Genomic DNA, 15,181 nt, shown 5'->3' on the forward strand with positions numbered 1-15,181 from the left:
CAAAGGGTATTTGCCATGGTTTTAAAATACCTTGGCAAATTCACTTTACAAAAAGATGACAAATTCAATTTATGGATCATGACACCTTTTTTTTACAATGGAAAATTTATTTCTTCATCGACCATGGCAAATTCATCTTATGGACCATGGAAAATTTACATTTTTCAAAAAATTGACATGTTTTCAGAGAACAATTGCAACACTTGTTGCCATTTGTGTCCATGGAAAAGCCATTAAAAAATTCCATATTTTTGAAAAATATTAAATCTAACTTAATGGACCATGGCAAAGTTACTTTGCATCCATGGCAAATTTGACTTTTCAGACCATGTCAAATTTACTTGAGGAACCATGGCAAATTTATTGTTTGGACCATGCCATTTTTTTAAAATAGACCATTATAATTTTGGTTTTCACCATAGCAAGGTTTACTATTTAATCATGGCAAATATTTTCTTTTACAGGCCATGGACAAATTTCTTGGTTGTGCCCTTGCATATTCATTTTTCGAAGCGTGACAAAATTATTTTTTAGACTATGGCAAAATTGTAGGTTAGACCATGACAAAATTAAAAAAATTAACCTTGAAAAGGTTAAAAAAATGGACAATGGCAAATTCATACTTCAGATCATGGTAGAATTTTATTTTTTGAGCATGGCAAATTTACTTTTTATCCAAGGCATTTTTTCCAAGCCATGGGCAAACTCATTATTTGGATCATGGCAAATTCATACTTCTGTCCATGGCAAATTTTATATTTTTCAAACATGGCAAACTTTATTAATTTTACCATGCCAAACTAATTGCTTTGGACCATGGCAACTTTGTTTTGTAGACATCAAGGAAACTTTCATCTCATACACCATCTTAAATTACGTTTTTGTATTGTTTTTGTCTCTTTTCCAAAAGCATGTCAAAATGTTGTTGAATTGAGCATGTTAGATTTTTTTTCAGCATAGCATGCCGTTTTTTTCTTGACCATCCCATGGCAAAAAAAAATCTATTAGACTTTCGCACAGTTGTTCTTTTCAATTCTTTTTATCTTCTATTTTATTATATAAAACATGGGCATCTATATGTTGAAACCTTTTTTTGGCAAGTTTTCTTCTGTTTTTTTTAAATTCTGGCTCTTTTTAGTTTCATAACTAGTATGGATCCAATTTTTTCAAATTGATGACATTCCGGATACCCCCCCCCCCCCCCCCCCCCCCTTCTCCCAAGTGAACGATTCGTCCGATGCAGTTAAATTTGTTGTTCGGGCGATATCGGGGTCCAAGATCTAACGGCTGTGCTTCTTGGTTTAATGAGAGTCTGCCGGATTAATGGACAGATGTTTTATGATTTGTGTGCGATTTTCTAGCATATATTTTCTTATTTTAACTCATATTGTGCTTTTATTAGTAATAGATAGAATAGATAGCTAGGTAGACGGGGGCATACGTGGAGAGAGGCAATCCATCCTCTTGTCTGCCTATTGTATGGCTGGTCAGTCGTGCTTGTCCACTTGTCCTTGGCCCATTGTTTGTACCCGTCGATCAGCGTGACGGTCCCGACCGACGATGTACGACATCCAGATTGATGGCGGCAAGTGACGGCTCGCAGGCCCGCCGACGTTAATGAGGCTGGCCTAGTTGCATGCATGCGACGTGGATGGGGCTGGCCTGGCCTAGGGACGTCGGCCAACGCAGTCAAACCGATTAGACTGGGGAACAACAACAACAACAACACACACACTGACACACACCTGACCTAGGCCCGAACGTGTGCACATATTGGCCATGCAACGCTAGCAGCCTAGGAAACAACACACGCTTCAGATTTGCACGCCCCACGTCCCAACCCCCTACGCTCCAAACATCTGTGCTCTCCTCTCATCACATGTGAGTAATAACAATAATAGTAGCAGCAGCAAACCGTGGAGAAAGAAGAATATAGTGAAGGTAAATAAACAGACATCGCGGTAGATGCACATAATTTTGGCGTCAGGCGCACTGACTGAAGTACAGTTTTGCAGGCCAATAGAGTAAACGCTGGGGACTGATGGGCCAACCGCAGGACAGATCCTGGATGCATCTCGTCTCGTCTCGCCTCGTCGTCAACCATCCTGGCCAGCGGGAGCACTGACGGTGACAAAGCTACCGGCAGTGCGAGACGACCGGGCAAATCTCACGTGCCGACGTGCGAGCGCCAACGCTGGTGGAGCACAAGGTGCCACAGGGGCCGACCCGTCCTCGCATCGCGCGCCCCCCTCCTACAAATTAAGGACGCTTTGCTTGCCCACCAATAGGCGACACCACTGATCCGCATCTTAACCGGATCCTCTCCAGGGCTAGATTCTAAGCTAGGCGCAAAGTTGTATCACTGAGCTAACCAGGAGCGAGCGACCTGCCGCCTTCATCCATGGAGAAGAGGGAGGAGGAGGAGAGCAAGGCCCCGCTGCTGGAGCCCTGCAGGGCGGCAGAGCACAATGCGACCGGTGACGGCGGGCTGGGGCGGCGGCTGGTGGGGGAGAACCGGCGGCTGTGGGCGGTGGCGGGGCCGTCCATCTGCACGCGCTTCTCCACCTTCGGGATCGCCGTCATCAGCCAGGCCTTCATCGGCCACATCGGCGCCACCCAGCTCGCCGCCTACGCCCTCGTCTCCACCGTCCTCATGCGCTTCAGCAACGGCATACTGGTAAGTGGTAGTAACAATTGCTGTTTTCATCGCTCCTTCCTTCCATCAATCCGTCTGCCAAACATCTTATTATATTGTATTGTATTATATGTACTCTGTGTGCTTGATTGATTAATTATGTCTGCCTACCTCAGTCTGCTGTTGCCAGTTCCATCATAACGCAAATAAACATGTTTGGCACTGTTCCTCTTTTCTCTTATTGGCAAAAAATAGAGAGTACAAGTGGTTGCATGTTTTCATACGGACGATCGTGACACAAACATGATAGAGAAATATATACGCCAACTGCGTCCTGGCCCTTGATCCCAACAACCACAAGAAAAAACCGTATCGTGTGGTCCATCTTTGCCACAACAAAAGTACAGTTTCTTGTCGACTTGAGAGGAAAAGCCATAGTTCTTACCTCGTGTTGTCTTTGTGCTTTCAACTTTTTTAAGTCATTGTCAATGTCAAGATGGAACAACCTTTGGATTTTTCTTTGAGCGAAAACAACCTCGTTGGATGATAGTAAATGCCTTTTCCATCATGGGCTGGCATTTCCTGAGAGAACGTGGCATGTTAACTTATCCTGCAAATCCCAGTCTAGCTGGAGGAATATTTGGACGCATAGTTCAAGAGATATTTTGTTTGAAAAAATAGCTTAAAAAAACCCCGAACCCACCCATCCTCCAACGTGTGGGAAGCGATCACTTCAAAACTGTGAGGTTGCGACAAATGGCAACAAGCTGTGCACCAGCTGTCATCATCAAAGAAGATGAACATGGTTTTTTTAAGGAGTGCCCTTTAATTAGTGATTTCACCCGTTCTCAAAAAGGATGCTCTTATCCCGCACGGTGTGCGAGCTAACGTGCCCGTCGTGTGCCTCATGGGCCGGCCCATTAGCGGCTACTTCGTTCACTAGGAAAACCGAATCCCTTGATTAAAAAGAAAAAGCTCCACCCAGATGTAGTACATAGATTTGATAAAATTGTTATATGTGTGTCACATATTAAAAATTGTTTGTTGATCTGAAAAAAATCTCATGAATTTTAGATATGATCACCAATTTGAAAACATCTTCTCATATTCTAATTTTTTTTTCAAAAATTTAGGAAAATATCCACGAAATTTTCTAAGTTCATAAATTTAATATTTTATCATGAACTAATTTTTTTTGAAGATTAGAAGTTATTCATGAAATTTTAAAGATGTTCAAAAATCTAAAGAATAATACTGAACTAAAATGTTCATAATTTTAAAAGTTTTTTATGAATTTTTAAAAATAATCGTGGTTTTTTTAGAAAAATCCGTTAATTGAAAATGAAAGAAGAGAAGAAAAAATTAAAAGGAGAAGGAAAAAATGGATAGGTATAAAAAAATAGAAAATAGAAAGCCGACGGAAAATTATTAGTAAAACCAACAAGGGAAAACACATGAAGCAAGAAAAAAAATCAGCCGAACCTTTTTTTTTTTAGCATAAAAATCAGCCGAGCCTTGCAACAAGTGAGGAGAAGCTTCCCAAAACCAGAAAACCCTCTCGTACTTGGGCTTGCCCATTGGAGTGACTCGGCACGCTACTACTACCAAATGGGAAATGGCACAAATGGGCAGCCCAGCAAAGCCCATGAGGCCACCACACACTCCTCCCTCTACCGGCACCGCGTTCGCGGTTCGCCACGCCGTCGCCGCTGTCTCCACCGGCACCGCCTCCCCATTCCAGTTCTCCCTTCCTTCCATGGCGCCTCCGTGTTTCTCGAAGAGGCCACCGTCGGTAATTTCCGGGGACCGAGCCGAGCCTTGCGAGGGCGCCTCCTCTCCTATCTCTTCAATCCCGCCGATACTCTCTTCAGCTCCGGCGGCGGCGACGTCAGCTTTGATGGTAGGCGCAGCTGGGGACGGAGGAGGATGTATTCGGCAGTGACTTCACGGTACCTCTGCTCTGCCCTGCTGTGCTCCGCGTCCCTCTCATATGTCTCCTTCACGGCAGCGTCGGATTGATGCAGATTCAGGTTGCAGCAACTTGAGAACTGAATGATGTCGAGCAAGGTTCAGAGTTCAGACACCTCATTCCATGCCGTTCCTTACTAGGGCTTGCTGCGATGAACATTGTTGAGCAACATATAGCCAGATGACCACTGAATCCTCGACCCTTTAATTCCTTATTGACCTCCAATAGCTTCGTCACTCTCCATATAGCAAGATGACCCCTAAAGTCTGAATCCTTGATCCTTGGCATACACTATTACTGTTATCACAAGGCCATCCAGTGCAACAGGTCCACTTACATCCTGAACTTCAGAGGTTTCACTGCGTCAGAAATAAATTTCTTGAGAGGAGAAAGAAAAGGAGCTGATGATCTTAATACCTAATAAAATGTGCTTAAAATGAATGCAGCTGGGCATGGCGAGCGCGCTGGAGACGCTGTGCGGGCAGTCGTACGGGGCGAAGCAGTACCACATGATGGGCATCTCCCTGCAGCGCTCCTGGATCATCCTGACCGGCTGCGCCGTGCTCATGCTCCCCATCTTCGTCTTCACCGAGCCTCTCCTCGTCTTCATCGGCCAGGACCCGGTCATCAGCGCCGTCGCCGGGACCATCTCGCTCTGGTACATCCCCGTCATGTTCGCGTGTGTCTTCAGCTTCACGCTCCAGATGTACCTGCAGGCGCAGAGCAAGAACATGATCATCACCTACCTCGCGTTCGTCTCCCTCGGCGTCCATCTCTTCCTGTCCTGGCTCTTGACCGTTCGGCTGAACCTTGGACTCGACGGGATCATGACCTCCATGGTCATCGCCATGTGGATTCCTGTGTTTGGGCAGCTCATCTTCGTCTTCTGCGGTGGCTGCCCTCTCACATGGACCGGCTTCTCCTCCGTGGCACTCACGGACCTCGTTCCTGTCCTCAGGCTCTCACTATCCTCTGGTGTGATGCTCTGGTATGAAAAAACTTGAATTTTCACTGTATATGCAGTTTCGGTCCTTATCTGAATTTTGGATGTATCTAGTCTATCAATAATGCATGTTATTTCCTGTGTGCATTTTCAGTTTGGAATTGTGGTACAACACCATATTGGTGCTCCTAACCGGGTACATGAAGAATGCAGAGGTTGCACTTCACGCTCTTTCAATATGGTAATACATATTAATTCACTACTTTATATAACTCAGAGTTCACTATTTCATTTTTCCTGAAGCTCATTGTATAGCTTTGGCTTTTGAAGCTCATTTCACATTTCTTATTGTTTCCTTGTCTTGGCACATGAGAAACTAATCAAGTAATGTGATTTTCAATCTCTGAAATCTGTAGCCTTAACATCAACGGTTGGGAGATGATGATTTCTGTTGGCTTTTTGTCTGCAATAGGGTAACTTCTCGATCTTAGAACTCCCTATTATTCGTATCGTGCGATTGAATAAGTTTTCAGATTTTTGATGATAATGATTTTGTGTGTTATAGAGTACGCGTTGCAAATGAGCTCGGAGCTGGAAATGCAAGAAGGGCCAAGTTCGCCATCATAAATGTCGTCGCCACTTCTTTCTCAATAGGCCTTGTGTTCTTCATATTTTTCCTTTTCTTCCGCGGAAAGCTTTCCTACATATTTACCACCAGTGAAGAGGTAGCTGCCGCAGTTGCTAGCCTGTCACCTCTTCTAGCCTTCTCCATCTTGTTGAATAGTGTTCAACCGGTGCTATCAGGTTTGCTTTCGCTTTTGCCTGAATTCTAAATGCATATACATTACAATCATTTCGTTCGGTTAACTTTTTTGAAAAAAACGAGGCAAAATATTTGCCTTCTATACCAATACAAGATTATTTTGGTTTACTGAAAATATAATCCCGTTTGATCATCCTCTAGGTGTTGCCATCGGTGCGGGTTGGCAAAGTATAGTAGCCTATGTTAACATCACAACGTATTACTTGATTGGTATCCCTGTTGGAGCAATCCTTGGTTATGTTTTTGGATATCATGTGAAGGTAAGAACATTATTTCAGATGATGTTGTTGTATCAGTCAATCAGTTGTGCCTCTTGGCTCTAATAAGTTGTGGTCCTAACTCGATCTCCTTGGTTGCATTGTTGCTATAGGGCGTTTGGGTTGGCATGCTGCTCGGAACACTGATCCAAACAATTGTACTTGTGTTCATAACAATTAGGACTGACTGGGATAAACAGGTTAGCTTTGTTATAATTGTTCGATCATTATTGTACTCAAACATTGTTAAGTAAGTCTTTATATGTGTAACCTATTTTGCAAATCAGTTATAAGTACATATTGTGTGCTAGACTAGAAGGGTGTAGGAGATATACTCAATTATGGTTACTATTCCTTCTGATTTTTCAGGTAGAGGTTACTCAGGAGAGATTGAAGAGATGGTACATCACGGATGGGAACAAAGGGAAGCCAGATTCAAGGGGAAGTCCATGAGACTAATAATCTGGCACATGTAATGAATCGTCATGAGATAGAGGAACTTGTATATCCAGCTTGATCAGAGCTTGCAGCGTTTCAGAGGATAAGTACAATTCTTTCAATATGTCAAGAATGAACGGATGGAACATTAGTAGGCGTAGGCGCGTTGAAGGTTGTTCCCCAAGATCGAGCAGATGATGACAGTGATGCAGGCCCCATTAGAGAAGGAAAAACATGTCACTCAAGAAGGGACACTTGATCTAACCTCTGCCTCAGCATGTAAAATATGCCTTGGACTGGTGTGAGCTAGCTGGTGGCACAAGTGTTGTTGCATCTTGAAAGATTTTGGTTGTGAACTTGTGATTAGCAAACATGGTGCTTGTATATGAACTGCATTCGCTTGGCCCTGTCATCTGTGTCTTGTTATGATCATCAAACAATCAGGTTGGTGTAGATTCATTCTATCGGTTTAACTACAAGTCGACATGAAACTTGTCGCGGTTTATACAATAGAGGGGAATGTGACAGTATCACTGCGCAATTGTATTACTCCTAGCTAGTAGAAGCCTAGAACAGAAGAATATACACCGGAAGGCAGGTTGAGCTAGCACACCAATTACAGGGATGTATTACATGCAACAAGCCAATGAATTAATTAGTACATGCGCGCATACTCCTCTGGCACTCTCGCTAGCAGCCACCGGCACAGCCACCGGTACTGCCAGCGCCGCCGCCGCCGGCGCTGCTAGCCGCGGCGGCAGAAGCAAACATGGCGCCAGACATGAATGAAGCAGGGCCGCCCGCTGGATTTCCTGTGGACCGAGGCGCGCGTCTCGCTCCCCCGCCGCGAGAGCAGAGGCTGCTGAGGAGGGCGGCGAGCAGCATGACCGCAGCCGCGGCGACGAACAGACCGATTATCGTGCCGGCGCTGGGACCGCCCCCGCCGGCTCCGAGGTCGGCCAGAGCCCTTCTTGGCATCGTGAACGCTCGCGTCGCATGCATGCTGCTTGCTGGACGGGCCGGACGAGCGGAGCCGCGGGATTATATGTAGTAGTACGTAGCGTCATAGCATAGATCGGGTTGAATTTTCGTCCGGAGAAAAACGATCAAACACGTTATGTACAAGTGCAAATTAGCATCTGCCACGCAATATATTAACATGAGGCACTTCGTTCTTGCGTGTTTGCTTCATCAAGGGTTCTTCGCCGTGTTGAAATGTTGAACGCGCTCATTCTATTGCGGTATGCGCGGCTGATTTGTTGCTACACGTCGAGTAGTGGCATGGTCAGCCATGGCTACGAAAAGTACCCCCAAGCGACTTGGTATGTCACACAATACTTTGCTACACTCTGGGAAGGGAAGAAAGTGGCTCTGAAAGGGTGGCCATGGTCAACATTCAACAATATATAATTTTCTTTTGCGGGCTAACAATATATATGGTTATTATGGTACATGAGTTTTTTTTTTGACAAATCATCTCCTCCTTTATTCAATCACAATTGTATCATTTATAAGAAAAGGTATAATCTCGTCCGGAGGCGAATCCATCCCGATACTAGGAGGAGAGAACTTGGCCAATTCATGGGCTACCTGATTATTATCTCTAATACATGAATCAAACAAAATGTGATTAAAGTCTAGCGACATGTAATAACAGTCATCGAATATAGCACTTGCCACTGAGCTGGAGAAGCCCTCCTTCAAAGCATTAACAACTTCTTCATTGTGGGAGACAACCTCAATCTTGCTACATCCCACTGTCTGTGCTAAGTTTAACCCAAATCTCACAGCCATTGCTTCAGCAGAAAATGACCCATAGCAAAAATCTAGTCTTTCGTTTGCTGCAGCTATAAATTTGTCATTATCATCTCGGAGAATTGCACACCAACCGTACCATTCAGATTGGCATGGTCAAACCCAGCATCTACATTAATATTCATATATCCCGACTGGGGCTTAGACCAAGCCATCACTCTCCTCTTCGCTTTGGGCTTACATGCTATAACAAAGTTCGCTGCTAGTCCCCTTACTGCCAATAGAATTTGGGCTGCAGTTTGTGTTTTCTCACCATGTGTTAGTTTCCTCCGCTCGAACCACAAATACCAGGCACTAGTTGCTATTGTCTCCCCCGGATTAGGCAGCCCAAGTACATGGATGTCCGAGTCCCGAAGACACAAAATATGCTCAATCACGACTTCATCAAACCTACTCACACAACAAGCTTTTTTGATAATGTCATGTAATCTCAACAATTGCCAAACTTCGACAGCTTTCTTGCATTGGAAGAGTAGCTGCATAATACTCTCAGGTCCTCTGTTGCAAGCTGGGCAACCTGTTTTAACCTTCATATATTTTGCTGCGAGTATGGCGCGACATGGGATTGCGCTTTGCAATGCTCTCCAAATAAATATCTTGATTTTTGCTGGGCATTGTAGATTCCATAGCGATTCCTAGTTATTTTTAGGGGTAGATGACGTCCTACTTGGCTGGATTTTCTGCCCATAATGGAACTCCCACTCAGCGCAATAGCCCGACCTTACGGAAAAAATTCCGTTTCTTGACAGATTCCATGCCACAAAGTCTTCCATCTCATGTAGCGGGAGTGGGATAGACAAGATCCTGCAGGCATCTAGAGGCCACAAGGTCTGCTGTACCAGCTGCTCGTCCCAATCCCCCGTGGAAGGATCAATAAGATCACTCACTCTTGAGATGATATTACTTCCACGAACTGTCAAAAATTTTCTAGACGGTGATTGGGGTATCCACAGATCATCCCAAATATTCACTTTGGATCCATCACCTATTCTCCATATGTAACCTCTCTTCAAGGTTTCCACTCCTGCAATTATGCTTTGCCGGGTGTATGAAGCTTTTTTCTTCAAAGTAGCCTTGAACAAATCTCCATCAGGGAAGTACTTTGCTCCAAGGATAATAGCGCATAGCGACTTAGGATCATCAATCAAGCCCCATGCTTGCTTAGCCAACAATGCTAGATTAAAGCAATGGATATCTCTAAATCCCATGCCCCCTCTGTTCTTAGGTATGCACATTTTCCACCACGGGAACCGGTGCATCTTTTTCTGCGAAACATCATCACCCCATCAAAAACTTGACATCGCATCAGTGATTCCTTTGCAATTTTCTTTAGGAATTTTAAAGACCGACATCGCATAAGTTGGTATGACTTGTGCAACAGACTTTAGTAGCACTTCTTTACCACCTGACGACAGGCATTTTTCTTTCCACCCCATTAGCCTCTGAATCAGGCGATCGATCAAATAATGGAAACTATCAAACTTGTCTAAACAGAGCGTAGCAGGAAGTCCCAAGTACTTATCATTTAACGCTTCTGTCATTATATTTAGAGAGGAACAAACTTCAGCCTTCATGTTCACTTTTGTGCTTGGACTAATTAAAGAATATGCTCGATTTCTCAACACTAACTTGCTGGCCAGATGCTTCACAATACATCCAGGATAGACTTTAAGCAGACAACATTAGTTACATTGGCCTTCATTAAAATCAGTGAATCATCAGCAAATAACAGATTTGTAATAGCTGGTGCATCACGACAAACCTTTACTCCTATTAGCTCACCACTAGCTTCTGCATTTGATAATAGATGAGTTATCACTTGTTAAACATTTGTGTTTACTCTATCTTTTTATTTCTAGGAAGGAGGTGATTGCCCAACTTTAGATGACTGAAGCCTTTAGTGGTTAAAAGAAACACCCAAGGTTCACGAAGACATAAAATCTGAATACAGCCCACAGCGGCGGCTCAAAAGCCACACACACACGCAATACAAGTTCACTTAACTAGTGGAAAAGTGGATAGCCACAACTTTCGTTGATGGCACGCCATTTTCAACCAACGCCAACACTATTTTTTTTAGATAGTGCTGGCATAAGTATAATTGGTATGCCAGATTTATATGGGTAGTGCTGACGTGGATATTTTGTCAAACCACCATTATGTGGGCCTAAGTGTGCTGATCAGTTGGAAGATATTGCTGGCGTAGGATTTATATGTACGCCATAGATAAAGTATCTAGTGTTGTCGTGCCTTATACGAGAATGCCAACACTAAATACTGCCTATATATAGAATACAACTGTTACGGTGATTGGCGATTTTACGAGCCGTCTATCCACCCTGATCTGACGGTGAGAAAATAGGAGTTATGAGGAGTTACAAAACTAAAATTACGGCAAATTATATGTAGCGGTGGGACCATTACAATATTTTAGTGGGACCGGTTGTTTTTTCCAAGGGTAAATTCATCACACAATAACCCGTGGTGCCCACATCGAACTCATGTATCTGCCTAGCCAGCCGCGCCGCCGCGGGGATTATGGATCGCCGCCGCATGGCTCAGCCATGGCCACGTCGCCGCCGTCCGCCTCCGCCATGGCCGGCCTAGCGCCGCCGTCCATGTGCGCCATGACCGGCCCAGCGCCCCTGTCCACCTCCTCCATGGCTGCAATGGCGCCGCTGTCCACCTCCCCCATGTCCGCCTCAGCGCCGCCGCCTGCTTCCACGGTTCCACCGTGCTCACCCCACTGCCGTTGTTTACCTTCACCATGGCCCCCAACAGCTCTTCCCATCACCAATCCATCCCCCTATCTTACCATTCCCATCGCTGGCAAGGTCCGCCATAAGAGGCGGACATGAATCCCCAAGATCAAGATCCAAGAGGACTAGGATGATTGCAGCGTCAGAGAAGAATTTGTAACAATCTACAATAAGGTAAACCCCCTCTTCCGATTAGCATAAAAGCTTCAAGTTCTCCCCTTTGTTCTTCAATTAGCATATTCTCTGGATGGTCTGCAGCTTCGAGTAGAAAGTAGAAACACATCAATGAGGTCTTGTTTCATTATGATAACAGAACACATAATCTGTAGAAGTAGGATGCAATATTTTCATTTGCTGAGTTGATGAATAAGCTTTAGTTCATCTTATACCAGAATGGCATGAATCATGATACTGATGTGCTTCCATGGCAAAAATAATTCTACAGCACTAGAAACTCCACATATGTGTACTACATAACAGGAGTAGCCCAGATAACAGGAGATACAAGAGGAATATTACAAGTGTTGAAAATTATCAGTAACTAGTAGGCGATTAGTTACTGTTAATTTTTGTAGAGTTTATATCACTAAATTCACAATTGCAGATCTAGCATAAAGATGGTTAGTATAAGAAGTAAAGTCACTATTAGTTATTGTTCATGTACTCAAAATGTAAAAGAAATTACCGCTAGAATTATCCGAAGAAAAATAATCTAAATCAAAAGGAAATGGTTGAGACTCCAAGGAAATAAGTGGTTAAAAGACAAGGAAATCATGTAGGTCGTAATCATGTACCTGTTTGTCTATCGTGGATTGCAACCAACCTGAACTTTCTGCATTGCAGTGTCATGCCCAACTAAATTCCACAACAAGCTAGCTTGAACTATCTCGATAGCTTGAATTGCAGAAGCAGTAGCAGTAGTGGTCAGTACTGAAGTTGATCTACTAGGATTATTTTATTGTTATGTCTTAAAATTTCTGGTGCCTCTCGATCGCTTCATAAGAAAAGATTAAATCTTTCAGATATTACATTTTTATTTGGAAGCAACAAAATCATAGATTACAAAACTGAAGTGTAATCAACCTTTTCTTCTCAGCTAGTAGTTGAATGTAGCAGTATGGGAGTTAGTAATTGGATTATGTAGTTCACCTACCAGCAAGCACTCTTACATTTAGTTCGGTCACATTCTTTTGAATACTGGTAATTGAATGATACATGACCGTGCTAATACAGACGCGAAGGTATGTTCTTTTATTTACTTATTATTATTTTACCATTATGTCATCGACATATAAACAAAAACCATTTTATAACCGCAGCAGGATGAGCAGGCACAATACCATTATCAAGAAATTTGACTTGTACATTGTAAAATATTATCCATTCTCGGATGATAGTGGTGATGCCATGAATGAACATGTTGGTTATAATGCCAAGTTACTACATATTATATAAAACAAATGGCTACATCATTTCTATGTTGATCTAACTACCATTCTATGCTTTTGGACAGGGTATGTACGAACAAAACAGAAATTCATGTGAGTTCAGGGATAGGGGCGAGGGGGGCTCGGACGAAGATGGCAGAGCCAGAGGAAACTCCCAATCACATGAAAAAAAAACTGAACTCTCAAATGTAAAGCAGAAGAACAACGTTTGTTTGTAGCATGGTGCTGCAGTAAAAAATTCTGTCATTGGTGGCAATCTAAAGTTCTAAACAGACCATATGGTCCATCTCGACATGGATCTATGTGGTTCTCTGCTTTGGCAGTTCCATTCCAGCTCACAAGTACAACTCTCTTCTATATTTTTAAGAGAAATATCCCCTTCGTATTTCACATATACTACATCCAAATAAAAACATGTTTCTAAAGATAGGCCCAATGTAACAAGTAGATGATGAGCTGATGTCACACAGACACTGAGCAACACAACTGACTTCAGATTAAAGTTGGGCAGAAAGATAGAAAACATAGAATATAAACTCCAATTCACGGTAGCAGATCATGGCACCGTTTTGAATTATCGGTCATAAAAACAGGTAGTATACTCCTTGGTCCAAGAAAGTGAAATGCATGTTTGTGTGTTAAGCAGCAGCAGCAGCAGTTTACATTGGGTTTGGAACTTTGAAGTACATGCATAAGGCAGGAGATGGCTATCTATTTATCTATCTGCAGTGGCATTGGGGGTGTCTATTCCGCTTCCTGGATCAAAAGACTCAGGGCTACATAGATAGAAATCCAGGGTATGGTATGATGAAAGAAAAATCGAGTGAGTGTGCAGTGCTTACGAAGCAATGGTAGATGAGACTGCCCAGCTTAGGGTTGGTGATGACCAGCAGCTCCTCCTCCTCCTCCTCCTCCTCCTCCTCCTCCTCCTTGAAGCCATTCTTGATGCCTGCCTTGTCCTACAGATGAAATAACCCAAGAACATAAATAAACACGCCCAGCGCCAGATCCAGCAGGGGATACGCTCAGCCTCATCAATCGCCGGAACCGGGGCTCCAGGGAAGAAGAAGAGAGGACCTCACCCGAGAAGGGGGCACCACAGCGAGGGACTTGCGTTTGGATATCGCGATGGAGGACCACTTTTTGGATTCGGCGGCCGCTTTCGCCGCGACGGCGGCGCACTTCTTGGCTTCGGCGGCCGCGTTCGACGCGATGGACAAGCGCTTGTCGGCGTCCTCGTCGGACTCCCAGGCTTTCGCCGCGACGGAGGCCCAGTTGCTGGCTTCAGCGACGGCTTTCGCCGAGACGGCCAGCCACTTGCTGGCTTCCGCGAGGGCGGCGGCGGCAGCCATCGATTCGGTGTGACGATTCGCTCGCTCGCTGGTAAGAAGAAAGGTAATTAGAGAAATGGCCTATTCACACTTCTCCCGCCCTGATGGGTAGTCTGAGAAATGGCCTAGGGTTTTCCCAGACTACCCATCACTTGCGACTGTATGAGGGGCCCATTACGGAGTCAATGGACAGGCTTGGCTGGGATTTTCTGACTGGGTAGAAATCTGGATGGGGGGCCCACCCCCACTGAAATTAAGAGGGGTGGGAGAAAATTAGTTAGAGAAGGTCCATAAAACATATGTTTGGATATCGCCCACGCTGACTCCGTCAATGCATAGGCTTTTTGCCGCCCATGCCTTGACCGATAGTTTGGCAAAAAATTTGAACTAGAAAGCTGAAGGTAGTCAGGGCACGCCAAAGAATTGGTTTCGATTCAAACGATGCCCATGTGCCCGGTCAACGCCAATATTTTGGCTTGGCAGCCTCGGGCGTCAATCCAAACAGCCTCGTAAAGCCCATGCGTTTAGAATTAGTGTTGTGATATTCGTCGACAGTTCTTATAGGCTTTTTTGCGAATATTTTTTCTCTCATATGACATTGTCATGGAGACAGAAATATTCGGTGACACGGTTTGGCTTACGTGCCTCGCGTGGTTGGGTGGCATGGATGCCGGACAGAAGATGATCCTCCTGCTGTTCTGATCGACCTGCTTTGCCTGCCTATGTCTCAAGTAGGGAGGACCTCATTCTACTTGTACACCAC

The 15,181-nt window shown here is 44.3% G+C and overlaps 2 protein-coding genes across 2 annotated transcripts; one reads left to right on the forward strand and one right to left on the reverse strand.

Moving 5' to 3' along the window:
- The first annotated feature begins 2,301 nt into the window (after positions 1-2,301).
- LOC123107643 (protein DETOXIFICATION 21-like) lies at positions 2,302-7,418 on the forward strand. Its single transcript, XM_044529603.1, has 8 exons — positions 2,302-2,677; positions 5,051-5,592; positions 5,702-5,788; positions 5,964-6,020; positions 6,113-6,351; positions 6,512-6,630; positions 6,741-6,827; positions 6,997-7,418. Exons 1-8 carry the CDS (start codon positions 2,402-2,404, stop codon positions 7,078-7,080), a joined length of 1,491 nt encoding a protein of 496 aa, XP_044385538.1. The 5' UTR covers positions 2,302-2,401; the 3' UTR covers positions 7,081-7,418.
- Positions 7,419-13,831: 6,413 nt separating this feature from the next.
- LOC123101532 (uncharacterized) lies at positions 13,832-14,536 on the reverse strand. Its single transcript, XM_044522938.1, has 3 exons — positions 14,170-14,536; positions 13,930-14,046; positions 13,832-13,843 (listed from the first exon to the last, which is right to left on the reverse strand). Exons 1-3 carry the CDS (start codon positions 14,437-14,439, stop codon positions 13,832-13,834), a joined length of 399 nt encoding a protein of 132 aa, XP_044378873.1. The 5' UTR covers positions 14,440-14,536.
- Positions 14,537-15,181: the final 645 nt, after the last annotated feature.

This window comes from Triticum aestivum, chromosome 5A (assembly GCF_018294505.1).
Source record: "Triticum aestivum cultivar Chinese Spring chromosome 5A, IWGSC CS RefSeq v2.1, whole genome shotgun sequence".
Lineage (NCBI taxonomy): Eukaryota > Viridiplantae > Streptophyta > Magnoliopsida > Poales > Poaceae > Triticum > Triticum aestivum.

Bases quoted from the DNA above. Each gene is read 5' to 3' on its own strand.
- LOC123107643 (XM_044529603.1), top strand. From the start codon at position 2,402: ATGGAGAAGAGGGAGGAGGAGGAGAGCAAGGCCCCGCTGCTGGAGCCC. The intron at 5,789-5,963 runs GTAATACATATT...TGAAATCTGTAG, and splicing joins CTTCACGCTCTTTCAATATG to CCTTAACATCAACGGTTGGG. The intron at 6,631-6,740 runs GTAAGAACATTA...TTGTTGCTATAG, and splicing joins TTTTTGGATATCATGTGAAG to GGCGTTTGGGTTGGCATGCT.
- LOC123101532 (XM_044522938.1), bottom strand. From the start codon at position 14,439: ATGGCTGCCGCCGCCGCCCTCGCGGAAGCCAGCAAGTGGCTGGCCGTC. The intron at 14,047-14,169 runs GTGAGGTCCTCT...TTTCATCTGTAG, and splicing joins CTGTGGTGCCCCCTTCTCGG to GACAAGGCAGGCATCAAGAA.